At 37.1% G+C, this 14,370-nt stretch overlaps 1 protein-coding gene across 1 annotated transcript in view; it reads right to left on the bottom strand.

The window, feature by feature from the left end:
* Window positions 1–2,787: 2,787 nt before the first annotated feature.
* Window positions 2,788–14,370, bottom strand: part of GOLPH3 (golgi phosphoprotein 3 (coat-protein)) — a 41,395-nt gene continuing 29,812 nt past the window's right edge. Inside the window, exons 2-4 of the mRNA XM_009894230.1 lie at window positions 13,179–13,310; window positions 7,067–7,181; window positions 2,788–4,150 (exon numbers count right to left, since the gene is read on the bottom strand). Of these exons, the coding sequence (XP_009892532.1) occupies window positions 3,726–4,150; window positions 7,067–7,181; window positions 13,179–13,310 (672 nt within the window). The 3' untranslated portion in view covers window positions 2,788–3,725. The remainder of the gene's footprint in view (window positions 4,151–7,066; window positions 7,182–13,178; window positions 13,311–14,370) is intronic.

The following is a 14,370-nucleotide window of genomic DNA, read 5'->3' as shown; positions in this document are numbered from 1 at the left end:
AAAGACAGATGGACAATAGGGAAAACTAGGACATAACGGGCTTTAACTACCTGAAGCGCAGCTGAGACAAAAGTGAGGCTTCGATGGAAATCTTGAAGTTCTGTTTCCCAAACTGGTGAAGGCCAGAGCCTCAGGAAAAAGTAGCAATTACTTAGCAAATGAAAAAAACACCAAAACAAAATCCTTTACGTAATGCATGCATATGATACGCAGTAACCATTTGCAGCTCATAGCTTGAAAGGGTGCTTTATTTTGTTTCAGTACAGATTCAGTCCAGTTCACAGAGAACACATTGGTTAATACATGTCTTCACTTTGTAGGAGAAATGGGCGTGAACACATGAGCACTCAGGTGCCAGCCTTTTATAGCCAATTTATGCAACTTTCACCTCAAAAGCATCATGTATGGCACACAGGTTTCATTAGCATCCAATACAGGAGCACTGTAACATCATCTCTAGAAACACAGGAGAGGAGGATGTTAATCTCAAGGACAGTAAAACTATATATATACACACTGCTTGGGGACGTAACTTTCAAAATTCTGTTTTTGACATTAACTACAAAGTTAGTTTTAAAAGAATGCATCCCTCAATAATACATGTTCTTCCTTGAGGTACACATTCAAGTTCAGGCAGTCTTCACTTTAAGCACCCATTGAGAGCTGAGGACTCAGAGCAGCCAAGCATCCCAAACCCAAGTCTCCACGTCTCTGTAAGCTGCAGTAGCAGCTAATGGGAAGAAGGGTACCTGAATCTCAGCAGAACAAAGCAGTCTCCTGTGTTTAACCATGTTATTAGAACCTGAAATAGCAACTAAGGCAAGGATGTTGGCTAAGGCAGTCCCTACCAAACTTACCTTCCTTGTTAAACATAAGGTCTGGTAGTACTCCTGAGGCTTTGGGTTTTTTTAAAGCACAACACAGGACTCAGGACTCCAAAAGCTCATCTGTTTCCCCTGCACATCCAGGCTTATACCAGGTGGTCTAGCAAAAGACACTGTTGTTCTTCACAAAACCTTAATTACTTACAAAGTTCTTTGATAACACCCAGTACAAACTCTCCCCATCACAGAGAGCGCTTCTATCTTTAAGCAAAATAAAGCTGATAAATACCGTAGGCTGTTATCTTGTCGGGGAGGGGGGGAGGGCGGCAGAAGAAAACCCCCAACCTCTTTCTGGAGGGAATTAACCAGTGACTTCTTTTAAACCACATTGGCTGTAATGGTGACAAAACCCCAATATCCTCCACAACCTAACATGAAACCAGCAGGAACAAGGAAAATACAGAATGAAGATAAGAGGACAGAAAAGGGACTATCAAAGATACTTTCAGTCTGAAGCATGCTTCAAGTAGCTTAGATTTTCAAAGCCAACTGAAAAGTTTTGTGCACTCAACTTGCTCCTGAGTACTATTTTCCTGACCTTTCCACATAATTACTTTTCTCTTCTTTCAACAGATCACAGGAGTGAGAGACAATGAAAGCAGTGAGTTAGCATATACTATCAAGCACAGAAAGTATTCTATAAGCTGTCAACTACAAGAGCAACATGGCACCTTTCATTTTCCCTCCACCTAAAGCAATCATGTTTTGAAATGTTTAAAAGAAAACATCCAAAGTTCATGCCCAAGCTCCTCAAAGTTTTAAACACAGCAACTTACAACTGAGAGAACACTGTTCATCTTTTTATTTGTAAACCAGAGTTTGAAATACCTTACAATATAATTTTAATTTCATTTTTCTAAAGAAACGGCATTTAAGAACTGAAAGAACGGTGTGCCATTAAGTGTTAAGGAGCATATTTTAAAAACCTTTATTAAAAAAAGGTTATATAGGTATGATGAATTTAAGTTGTATTTTAACATCAACTGCTTAAGCATCTAAATGATTGAAAATGAAGTGCAAAATTGCAAGTCCAGTCACAGATGAGGCTGTAGAGTTGTGCTCAAGATAGAAGAGGTCTACCCATGGCAGGCACAGCTGCATGATCACAAGCTAACTCGGTCTGTCTCAGCCATGAACCCTGCAGATCTGAGCGACACCACTGATCAGGTCAGTTTGATCTACTTAATATAAACTCTCCCTTTCTAATAAGAAGGATATTAACTAAAGCTTTCAGTTAAGCAATAAAACCTTTCTAATTAGCAACAAAAAATAAAAATGACATGCTTGCTCTGTTTCAGGCACTTTCAAGATCATAGTTTATTTACTGTAGGTAAAAAGCTAGTATACAGATTAAGGGATCCCTTAAATTTCAACTCTACAGTTATACACCATCTAGTATTCTTGCTCTGAATATAAACCAAAAAAGTTTCTAAACACCTGTAAGCCCCACTATAAATCTGCATTGTTATGGAGAAAAAAAAATATAAATCAATGTTTAATTTTTTCAATGCATAATATTTACACTGTGAAACCAATGGGAGATAACACGCAGTGGCAAAGAGGCAATAAATTTTAAAAAGCCAGAGTTTTATATTATTTTTTTACAATAGTGTGCTAATCAGCATAATTGTATATAAAAAAATAAAATAGAGCAGAGCGTCCCATTACAGAAATCCTAATCGTCTGAATTGCAGTCATTACTTGCTAACCATTTACATGCAACACCTGCTAGGACTGACTTTTTGTTTTTAAACTGTGAAATAGATTATGAGGTTTAAGAGACAAACATTAATTAGTGTACAAAATTAAAAACCGCACTCAAGAATTGTACTGGTCACGAGCCTCCTCCATACAGCAGAGGAAAAAAACAAAGTACAAATGATGATAGAAAGTGGTCTCTTTCTGTACACTAATTATTGAAGGCAATGCATAGACTGAGAACACCTGCATGGCAAACTCTGCAGACACTGGAAACAAACAGCTTTCATGTACATGCTCTTTACAGGAGGCCTTTCTTTCCATCAAATGGCAATGGCTGACAGCAAATAAGGGGCACCAGGTGTACAACTATCTTGCAAAATACTCAGATGGGGCAGTTGTTAATATACAATTTGAACTATATATACAATATAATGGAATGTATCCCATCCCAAAACTGGTTTATGAAACAATTGGACCTTTCTATACTAGCCTTATGATTCAGCTATCGTTCTAACAAAAACGTAAGTATGCAAGAGACTTGTGTGAAAAGTAGAACTTACGGGGCATTTTACAGGAACTATTGACAAAGCTGCTTAATGGCATTTCTGCTTTTAAAGTAATTTTGTTAGAGATAATTAAAATAACATCTGTGTATAAAATGTCCTGATAGACACTTCAACATGGAGCTTTGGTGATTTAAAAAGGCCCTTTATAATCTGTTATGAATTGTACTGCAGAAGTATTGATGCATGCACACATCTGTGTCAGCTGAAACTAGTGGTCCAACTGCATGCACATTTCCTCCTTGAGGTGTTTTCCATGTTAAACCACTTCAATAACAATATGATGAAAAATAGATTAAAGAGAGTATTTCAGATAACTCAAACTGAATAGGAAATGGAATGCCAATATGGCAGTAAAACCTTTTTCTGTTGTTTTTAAACAGGAAGGTCTCTTGTACCAGCAGAATCCTGTATACAGATACACAGAGAAGGAGGGAATGCACCACTTACAATTCCCATGAAACAAAAGCCGATTCATCATGTGAGAAGGTACAAATTACAGAAAACATGAATAGTCAATAGAAGAGAAACAACTGGTTTACATGAAAGAGGAGAGAACACTTCAGTCTGAATGCAGTTATTTTGTGAAAGCTGCTACAACAGCCCACAGAACCTCACTTGTGTTGGCTTTCATACATTCAACCTCAGGGTCTAAATCCAGAAGCTGCCGCACTCTCTTTGTGGCTAAATCATACTGCTCATCCAAAAGGGGGGCAAAAGCGTTCTCCAGAACATCTGAAGCATGGGCTAAATAAACAAGTGCCAGCAAGCGCTTGTCCATGCGGTGAGGGTCATTCACCCATTTGTCAAGAACTGCTTCTTGAACCTTCTTGATAAGGCGCTGTTTGATATTGTTGTTGGTGAGAGGGTGCGTAGTCATGTCAAAAAGAAGGAAGTTCTGTTTCTCTGTTGTCAGTACACCTTTTTCCACTAGATTTTTAGCTAACCGTTCACGGACATTTCGCAATTGGTAGTGCAACTTCAATGGGTTCCATGTTTCACCTAAAAAAGCAAGCGAAAAAACCAACAGTTAGCTAAAGTTTATGCTGTACTGTTACAGTGATCTTCCCCCCCAGCCCTGTGGTGCAGAATGAACTGTCAAATTCATATAGCTGACTATTACACTAACATATTGTGCTAATGTCAGCATTGCTCTGATCTCTGACCTACCCGGATATAGGCAGAGACAGAGACCATGAGAGCTTCCTTGGAGGAGCTTCAGTGTACATTTAAAGTTTGGACAAAATGCTAGCTAAGCCATGTCTTAATTAAGAATATGACAAATAAGCAGGGTTGTACTGAAGGAATAGAAAAAAGCAAACCTCAAATGAGTCATGAAGAAAAATTTTACAATAAAAAATAAAAATAAAAAATATAAAAAATAAAAAATAAAATAAAAAAAATTTAAAAATCTCCTCAAATCTTGTGCATTGGTCTGCTTCCAGCCTTTTACCATTTCAGAGACTGAAAGAAGTGTCATTGCCTTTCTTTCTGCCACAGAGACAAGCTAATGCACACCTACCCTGTGCATTTCTCTTGCTTCAGGTTTTCATTCTTCTCTCCCTTCCTGTCCCCACCAGGTGAAACAGTGACCATGCACTGTGTGAGTGTGTGTGTGTGTGTGTGGGGGTGTAGACATGAGCCCATGTTGCACAGGGGCTTTAATGTTTCTTTAAAAATTACTTCTAATGCTTTTTATTAAGGTGGGAAAATCTGGCCTTTCAGAGTGTGCGACTGTGTGTGCATAGAAGAGTGAATTTAAAAAGCACAGTATCAGCATCAACAACTACCAACGAAGCTAAAATTGTTAAGCACTGAGAAATCCACCTTTGCTTAAGAATTTGCTTAACTAAAAACTTCAGGTCCAGCCTAAGTATTTATCTCAAGTATTAAAATCCCCTCCTCATGTAAAAAAGTCTATGCATTTTAGGAAGTGAGAGAAGAAACAGCAGTATTCCTTATACAGATGGGGTTTTTCTACAAATGATACAAGAATTTCCGTATCAATTTGTTTCTATATCAGAAAGCTTTTTAAAAATTAATTGGTTAATAATAATCCAACACAGATGACTTTAAGGTTTCTCTCACTGCAATGGTGACATACAGTGTATCCGAGTAACAGCCAAGTTAAGTAAACAAATGAGGTGACACCAAATGCATAGTGAAAGGCAGAGAACTCACCCAGGCCTGAACTATACGCAAGTCCCTATAACCCCCACACCTCACTGAATGCGATTTCCGAGCTTGACCATGAATGAAACTATCACAAAAGTGATATCACACAAAAGTAGTTTCCTTAGAGTTTCACAAGGCAAAGGACATTTCCTAGTTTTTTCTACATTTGTTAGCTGGATGTGGCTATACAGTAATAAAAATCAGTACTGTGGTGACACCTTGTGACCAATCTCATCAATTACACAGACACTTCCTTGTCCAAACACAGACGCGTTTATTACATCTACAGGAAGACCTGCCATTTTTATCCAAACTTCTATATGCCCTACACTTGCTTCCCTTAGAGGCTATTTATAACAACATCAGCATGGAAAACATCATCTTACACATCCATAAAAATATTTTCATGATGGCTTTGAACTCATATGTACTGTAACTTCAAGCAGCATTCTTTGCATCACTGATAATTACAGACAGAGCAGCTATTTTTCCAGGCCCTAAAGCAAAATTCTGTAAGAGTATAAAAAAAAAAAAACAAACCAAATATTTTTCTTCAAAGGGCTGTCCTCTAAACTATGGAAAAAGCAAAGAACCCCAATGCCATCTGAGAACTAGTAATTAATAATCATATGCAAGTAGAAATGATTGATCCAAGTCTTAGCCACAGCACTGAAGATAACTATCTTCTCACAGCCAAAGCTCAGCAGGGTCAGGAAAACCTTAACTTAGCTCAAAGAAAACCTACAACATTGTTCATTCATTAGTTGACCTTTTTTGAATCAGTACTAACTTGATGCACTCTGCACTGAGAGAGAAGGTGAAAGGTCAGCACAAATTATGTATTTGGGACAAGAAAAATGAATTGTTTTTGCAGACTGTAAAAGTGAGGGAGAGCTGAGCAAGAACTGAACTGCAAGGCTATGGAGCAGCCATGCCCCCTGCTGACAAGGACTGCTTTGTTCTCCTCTCTCCCCCCTCTGCCTGACAGTCAAGGAGCAAGAGGGGAGGGATGGCAAGGACAGGAGTATGAAATGATGTGCAAGGAAGGCTGTTTAAAGTGGTACAGGACGAACGGGAAGAGCATAATGAAAACAAGGCGGCAGAGAAAGATGGAGAGATTGTGCACATTTTTGAAACTCTTACTTATCGGTTGTTACAAGTAACAAATAGATTTAGATAGACAACTTCAAGTCTCATGACCCTCTACCTGCCAGAGTCATGTTACTGACAAAACAGCAGGGGGTTTTCCTGCACTGTCTGCACAACTGAAGCTTGCTCTGATTTACTCCAAGGAAGCTGCATTTTACATGTTTTGTAAAAACAGACAAACCCTGGTAATGAATTCTGGCTACAGAAGAAAAAAGAAACAAAAACTAACAAAACAATAAAAGCACTCCATGTTAAAAGAGAGTCATTATTAATTTCAGTTTAATTTAGGCAGTTAGATCTCCAGGGTGCAGTTTTGATTTACTTCAGAGTCAGCGGAAGGCTTTTCTTCCACAGAGCTGAGATGTCCTCCGACACTTCCATCTAGATCCTTTCTGTACCAAGTTAAGTCAAAAGCAACAGTTACTTGGTATTTGATTAAAGGCTACAATCGTCAAGAGACTACCCTACAGGACATACTAATTAACTTTTTTGCATACTTTCTCCCCAAAAACCTTACAGTATAATCTCTAGTGATGCCAGATAATTAGATTTATTGGGGTAAAAAAAAGCAAATACATTATGTCCAAGGCTTACCACTAAGCAGTTCAATCCAATTTTGTACTGTTTCAGGAGGCTGGGTCTCTTTTATGTGTTTCAGAGCTTCATCAAGCAGAACATCCCCTGTAGGAGCATCTGACTTGCAAATCACCTAGGACAGAACAAAATGCAGTCAGTATTTTGCCTTAATTCTTATACCATGAACATCCATTAATAAAAACTGGAAAAATCTACCTGTTATCAAAACCAAGGAACCACCTCTAAGAAGTTTAAAAAATACTTAATTGTTAAAAAAAAAATACTACTGGGATTTTAATTACAAAGCTATATTAAGTATTAGCTTATCTATAACTTAAATTAACCTTAACTGACTAAAACTACGGTATTAATACCATGCCTATTTTTTAAGGAAGATACCATTAACCCAGCCAGGTCCTTCACTTCCTCCCCAAAACGAAGTACATTACAGTGTTAAATTACTCTCTGATGGCAGTCTATTTTACTGCTTCAAGTCAATTTATCCAAAATACTGCAGTTAAACAATCAGGCCACGTGAAATTTAGAAATAAATTACAAACTGGAAAAGCAGGAAAACTATGTTGATGGATAAGAATAGGAGCAAGACAACATCTGTAAGTTTTACAGCTCCAAAGAACACGTTCCATTCACTGACAGTTAAAACACACGTATTAGGTGAAATATGTATGCACTAATAAACCCCTTAATATGCAATAATAAATGCAATATAATTTAAGGTTGTTATTAAAGAACTTCTAAAATTGAGTTCTTCCCTCATGAGAACAACAACAACAAAAAAATCATTCACAGTAATATAAAACTTAAGAGTTGAGTAACTGCTTGTTTAAAAGTCGTTATATAAACCATGTAAAAATACCATTTTTTTCTGTTTAGAAAAACAAGAGCACCAAATGAAAACATACAGCTTGAACTAGCCCAAGTCAATATGTTTGAATAAAAACAAAATAGCAACAATGAAATCTATCTTTCCTTAGGAAAAGAAGAATTACTACAAAGCTAGTTATGAAAATAATGATTAAATCTTTCAATTTAAATAGTTTTACAAGTTAGCACTTTATAAGCATGAGCTAAAAAGATACCAGGCAATTGACAGAAAAACTAACACATCAATAGAATTCCACATATAGAAAAGACAAAGCAAGTGAAAACTCTTATGTTTTGTAAAGCTTCACAGTAGTCAGAAAGATGTCCTGGAAAAGCTTTAAGTGTCCTATTGAAATACATCCCAAGTTTAGTTCTGTTCAGTAGTTCTAATAATCCTTACTACAAACAACAAAGGAGTACAATACATTTTCATAGTGTCTTTAGATGACACTAAAATGAGTTGCAATGGTAAGACAGCTTCAATACTGGCAAGATGATCCCAAACTGGAGATGTGTAAAAAGTCAGTGAGATGAAATGAAAAGGAAAATTGCTGAAGAGATCTCTGTGGATACCTAACAGGTCATAGCTGGAATACTATTTCCAATTTAGATGGTATAAATAAAGCATAGAAACTACTATTTTTAAGAAAATCAGCAAGAATGAACCAGTCCACAATGCCAGGTTAAAAAGAACGAAGTTTGTTTAGATCTAAAAAGAAAGCACAGATTTTCACAAAGAGGGTATCAAACAGTAGCTTAGGGTGCCTACTTTGGGAAAATAACAGATACCACCTTATTCTGGAAATACGGAAGATGCACGACTGTCAAAAACTTCAACAGGCAAATTAAACACACAGTGAAGAATTTTAAGACTAAACACCTACCAGGGAGGGACCAGAGAAACCTCATTATCTGTTACTGCATCAAGATTGCTCAAAATGGTCTCTTGAGATACTGTCCAGATCTCCATTTTGGGGAGCTGGAGATCACTCCAACCACAAACCTCAGATATTTGGTTTTAAGAACACAACTGCATTTTAATCCGAACAATCCGTATTTGAAACTAAACACACAACAACGTGTATTTATCTTTCTGGTTTACAAGCTTGCACCACAGTGTCATTCAAAACTCCTATTAAACACATATAATGATATTACATACTTCCCAGTTTTATATCCAGATTCTGAAATTTTGTTCTTTAGTTATACAGTAGCATACTTCAAGTTGGATTTTTAAGATGCTATTAAATCCACCTCTCAGATATTACCTAAATATTAACCTAAAACCACTCAACTTATTTCTTTTTACTTCTTTTAAAAACTGACATTCCAACAGCATTTTAATTTCTTTGAAGTGTCCCATACGATTAGTTTCACAGTAACCTTAGTTACACTGGATAAGCTCCAGCCTGCTGCAGTTGGTAACCTACTACTCACCATCTCACTTTAACAGGTCAGATGTGAAATCATCTTCTTGACTGTGTTTTATTACCAAAAAAAAACAAACCACCAAACCCAAAAACAAGTAAAACAAACCTTACTGAAGAGATTAAAAAATGCTTTTAAGTCTAGGATATATGGTTTTTTTAAAAAAAAAGTTCAGAAAACAGCTTTCCTTGCTTATTTGGGGTTAAGATACTTTTTTCTACCACTGCAAAGAAGTTTAAGAAGCTATCCTGAACATAATTTACCATGACAACGTGAGCCTGAACATACAGGTATTTATAGAGAAAAGAGCTGTAAGGAACATTGACCTCCCCATTCAACTCAGTCAGGACTCGGTAAGCTCCTGTGAAGCTGCAAGGCACAGTGATTTTGTTTCCAAGTTTACTGTTCTCGGCAGCCAGGCTTACAGCACCATTTCTTCTCACTTCTCTGCTACAGTGAATATTTACTTCACAGATTCTTCTGACTGTCCTTCCCCCCCAAACAAAAGCAGTTTGGTTCACACTTGCATGGTCCTTCTCTTCCTCTTCCATTCCCAGCACATGAAGACCAGCAACAGCAAAAGCCTCTGTATCTTCATGGATCTGCCCTTTCTTGAAGAAGGATTTATCAATGAATGATTCCTGGCTACCTCTCTTCAGCGTCGTAACAGCACAAGATGAGCAGGAAATCTAGGTGGCTTGAGGATCTTGTGAACTGAATCACCACAGAAAATTAAGCATCCACAGAGAGGGTTTTATTTTTTTTTCTCTCTTTAACAGATAAGCTAAGGTAGAGAAAGAAGCTAAGATCCTGGTTCTTCAGAGATGATGGTACTTAGCCTTATTGAAAAAAAACTTTTTTGTTCCAATTTTTCAGTGATTTATCAGGTACTAGATTGCCTTGTATCCAACTCCTGAGGAAATTTCAATTATGAAGAATATTTAATTTGCATTTTCAACAATGCAGCTTTGCAATTAAAAAATGCTAAAGATTAAGCACCTCTTGCATTGATTTTTAAGTAAATCTCATTATTCTAATACAAATAATGATACCATATCTAATACAATAATTCTAATACAAAAATTCACTCATGCACGAATCACTCAGAATTGTCAACTATAAAATACTGAAGTTAATCCACCAAGGATTTGTTGGCACTTCTTTTGTTTTTAAGAACTCTTACGATTTAGTTTGCTTTCTGAGGCTGTTAAGGCAGCACAGAGTACCATTTTTATCTTCAATAACCACTAATCTTAGAAATTATTTTGTTTATATATAAACCTCAACATTCATTTATTTGTTTCTAAATTGATGCCAGTACATAGAAGTCCAAAATGATGCAATAATTACATACTCTTAAGCCAAATTTACAAGGATGTTGCAACACAAAATACGTCATATTGACTTTTCAAATTTTGCTAAGGTCCATCAAGTCCTTGGTCTGCTAGTTTCTCAGTCTCATTTGTCTCTCTATTCAAGCATGGATACAATGCATCTTGATCCATCCTGAAGTTCTGCCTTAGAAACTGCAAAAAAACCCAACTTATCAGCAAAGATCCACCTGCTTTAAGGCTTGAAGTGAAAATCACTGTAGCTAGCAATCTTTCAAGTCTGCTGTATGACCAAGGCCACAGTTAAGCTGGTTAGAAATCCATATTACTGCTCAATGAAATAGTTCTACCCTCTTCTTGTTCTCACCTTATCACTTGTGCCAGCAGCTCCACTTGATGACAAGATCAAGAAAGTGATTCAAATAAAAAGTAAACTAATTGAAGAAGTGAATTAGTTTTCAGCCAGAGGGGTTACCTGACAAGGCCACACAAATGCTAGCAACAACCCAAGAGGGACTCAAATAAGCCTCTTTGCAAAGACAGGAGTACCCTTCTCAGCAGCAACACAGGCAACAATTTCAGTCACTGAAGCCTAAACTCCCTTCAGACCATGGCTTGAAGATACACGGTTTCGATTCACAAATCAAAGCTTTGAGTTCTAAGCAGGTTTTTCTTTCCTGCAAAATCTGAGTATGGACGTTGGGTGAGGAAGAAATAAGGGTTAACCTGAGAGGCTAAAGAAAATGGTATTGCCACTGAATCACAAACTTGGATGCATCTAGACAGTTCATTCCACTCACTAAGCACAGTATTTAATTCACAGTGAAAGCTGAGGGCAAGGAGAGTAAAGCCTGGAAAAGGAGGACAAGGAGGACACTTGGTAGAGCTGAGCCACTTAAATCTAGCTAACACAAAAACAAAACTAAAATTTGGTGTTACTGCAAAACTTCAAATAAGGTACAAAACAACACAAGTCATTCATGAGAATGATTTCTAAATTGAGAGAGGTGGTGCAGAGGGAGAAGACACCTCATATGTATCAGCCATTAGGGATTTTATTTGCAAGAAATTACTTAATCAGAAACCAATCTTCACTTGAGTTTTAAGTTAAAGCCTTTTTCACAGAACTCTCCTGCCTGCAAAAAGAAATTCCTCATTTCCTCTACAACAGCAGTAACAAGAAAAACTTTAACACTGGGTAGCTTTCAGATCTCCTAAAATGGGGCGGGGGAGAAGGAAGAGGGGAGAGAGGAAACACACCAACCCATCCACAAAATCACATGATAAAATTTAACAAAACAAAACAAAAATCCACAAAAGATGACAATATTTTTGTTATACTCTTTACTGAAGATATCAGCAGGTTATTTTTCCATTTTCCTATAAGAAAATATAGTTAAAATTTCAAGTAGATAGAGTTGACAAGGTTTGCACAGAATGAAAATAACTGCTAGAGAACATTCCTGAATGCCTAAGGAGCCAAAAGTTTTGGAGAAAAAAAAAAAGTGCAAACTAATCAATGCTGAATATGCTTAAACGAAGCTAAAAGAAGTAGGAGCTGTTTGGCTGAACAGAAGTTCAATTCTTCAGAAGAGGAAGAAGCTGGGAGAAGATTGGGGCATTTGTAAACTTTCCTTTAAAAAAATTTAGCAAAAGATACTATTGACAGGGAAATGTGCTATAAAGGAGAATTTATTTGTGGTGGACAGACAACATTTGACCATGTTTTCAATAAGCTTATTTTACAAGAATCCTCTAATGCTGGTAAAGTAAAAATTCTTCAGTGTGACTTTGCACATTTTCTACTAAGGAAAAAGCCAGTGGCAAAAGTAATAAATTAAGGCCTCAAATCTTCAGCCTAATTCAATAAAGGACCTTAAAATTTTGCCCATCTTAAAGACCAGTGAGTACAACAAATTTAACACACCACTCACCTGCTTAAACTAGTTACAGCTTCGTGTTCCCAGGGGCCCAATGAACCCGGATCATTTCCTTCCTATGCACTGCAAGCACAAACTGCAACACTGTGTACACCAGAATTAAAGTGGTGGCTTGCAGGATACTCTGGCAAGCTGTCAGTTTAGCCATTCCTGTCAGCCCCAGCCCACATCTCACCAACGTTGCAAAAGCCAGTTCCTTCAGCAGATTATAACTGGTGCTACTGGCTCTCAGCGGTAACTGCTCCCACCGCACCCTGGCCAGAGCCACTGCCAACTGTTTGTGCAAGGTTCCCAACAGCAGCAGGAACACGTCAAGAGAACAAACAGGAGCAGAGCACAAGTACAGAAGATTTTCCAAGGCACTTCAGCTCACTATTTAAACATGCTTAACTCCATGCATCTAACGTAGGTCACTCCTTAGAATCCCTATCCCCACATAAAGAAAAAAAAATAAATTGTTTTTTCCTTGCAGCCAGTTGTAATTATAGCTACTGTATTGCCTGGAGCATGACACAAAAGTAAATGCGACCATTTTCCTCCACTTACCTTTCTTGTTAATAGACTTTTGCGCCTCATTCCACAAGCTTCTAGCTGAAGACGCCCTCGTAATGCCAATTCAATTAACATACAGCCACGCAATCCTGAGGAGATGCAATCATTCCAGAACGATGTGTAACCCTGTGAAGAATGAAAGAGTAAGATACCTCCATCTCCACCTGAAAGCAAATAGGAAGAGGGACTTACTGCATTCTCTAAGCAGTTCTCCTGCCTTCATAAACTTTCAAAGTAGCATCCCTAGTCAACTACCACTCCTATAGTGAAAGCGTGAAAGAGAAACAGACTCACCCCCTATTATTTTTGACACTTAGTCTCTGCTCTTTGAAGAACAAGGAAACCTCAGGAAAGTGATAGAAAATGAAACAGCAAGATATCAAGAACTGAGACATATAAAGTGTAGTTTATATGTAGTCAAAATAAACTTACTACATTAAGAAATGAAGCATTTGGCATTACACATCACATAGGCTTATCTGAGTTCTCTGAGAAACATTAACATGATTTTACATCCATAAACAATACAGCACTGATGAAAACCACTTGAAAATCAATTAGTAAAAGATGGACTATACTGGAAACACAAATGCGGCAATCAACACAAACCACAGAACAGATTTTTGAGCTTCAATATAGTTAACCAAGACAACATTTTTCAAGTAAATATTTGGAATAGATACTACTTCATCATTAAAATCCTTTGAAAACACATATTTTTAAAGCTCTATGTATATTGCTTTTATATGGACTGCAAAACTGCAAACCACACTTATTCTATGAACCACATCACATCTATTATGCTTTTTCATCTACACTTCTGCATTGACAGCTGTCTATTTAAATGGCAGAACAGAGTATTTGACCCAATAGATTTACTTGATATCTAGAAATACATGTATTGACTTTTATACTTTACTGCTCAACAATTATGACCAACAAAATCTTATAGAAAGGATTCTATTTTACCTACAGAGTAGCCAACATAAATATCAAAAAATATGCAAGAGTTAAGTATTTAAGACAAAAAAAATCATTCTGAAAAATGTTTTTTCTTTTGAGAAATGACTGCAGCAACACTTGATATCACTCAGAGAGACCTTCCAAAGCTACTCAAGTGATGCATCTCTGAAAATACCCACCTTGGGACAATTTAGAAAAAAGCGCTGGAAACAAAAGGGGGGGG

The sequence above is a fragment of the Charadrius vociferus genome, unplaced genomic scaffold (genome assembly GCF_000708025.1).
Source record: "Charadrius vociferus isolate BGI_N301 unplaced genomic scaffold, ASM70802v2 scaffold70, whole genome shotgun sequence".
NCBI classification, from domain to species: Eukaryota; Metazoa; Chordata; class Aves; order Charadriiformes; family Charadriidae; genus Charadrius; species Charadrius vociferus.
Note: the sequence above shows the minus strand (reverse complement) of the source record. Positions and strands in the feature narration are given on the sequence as shown.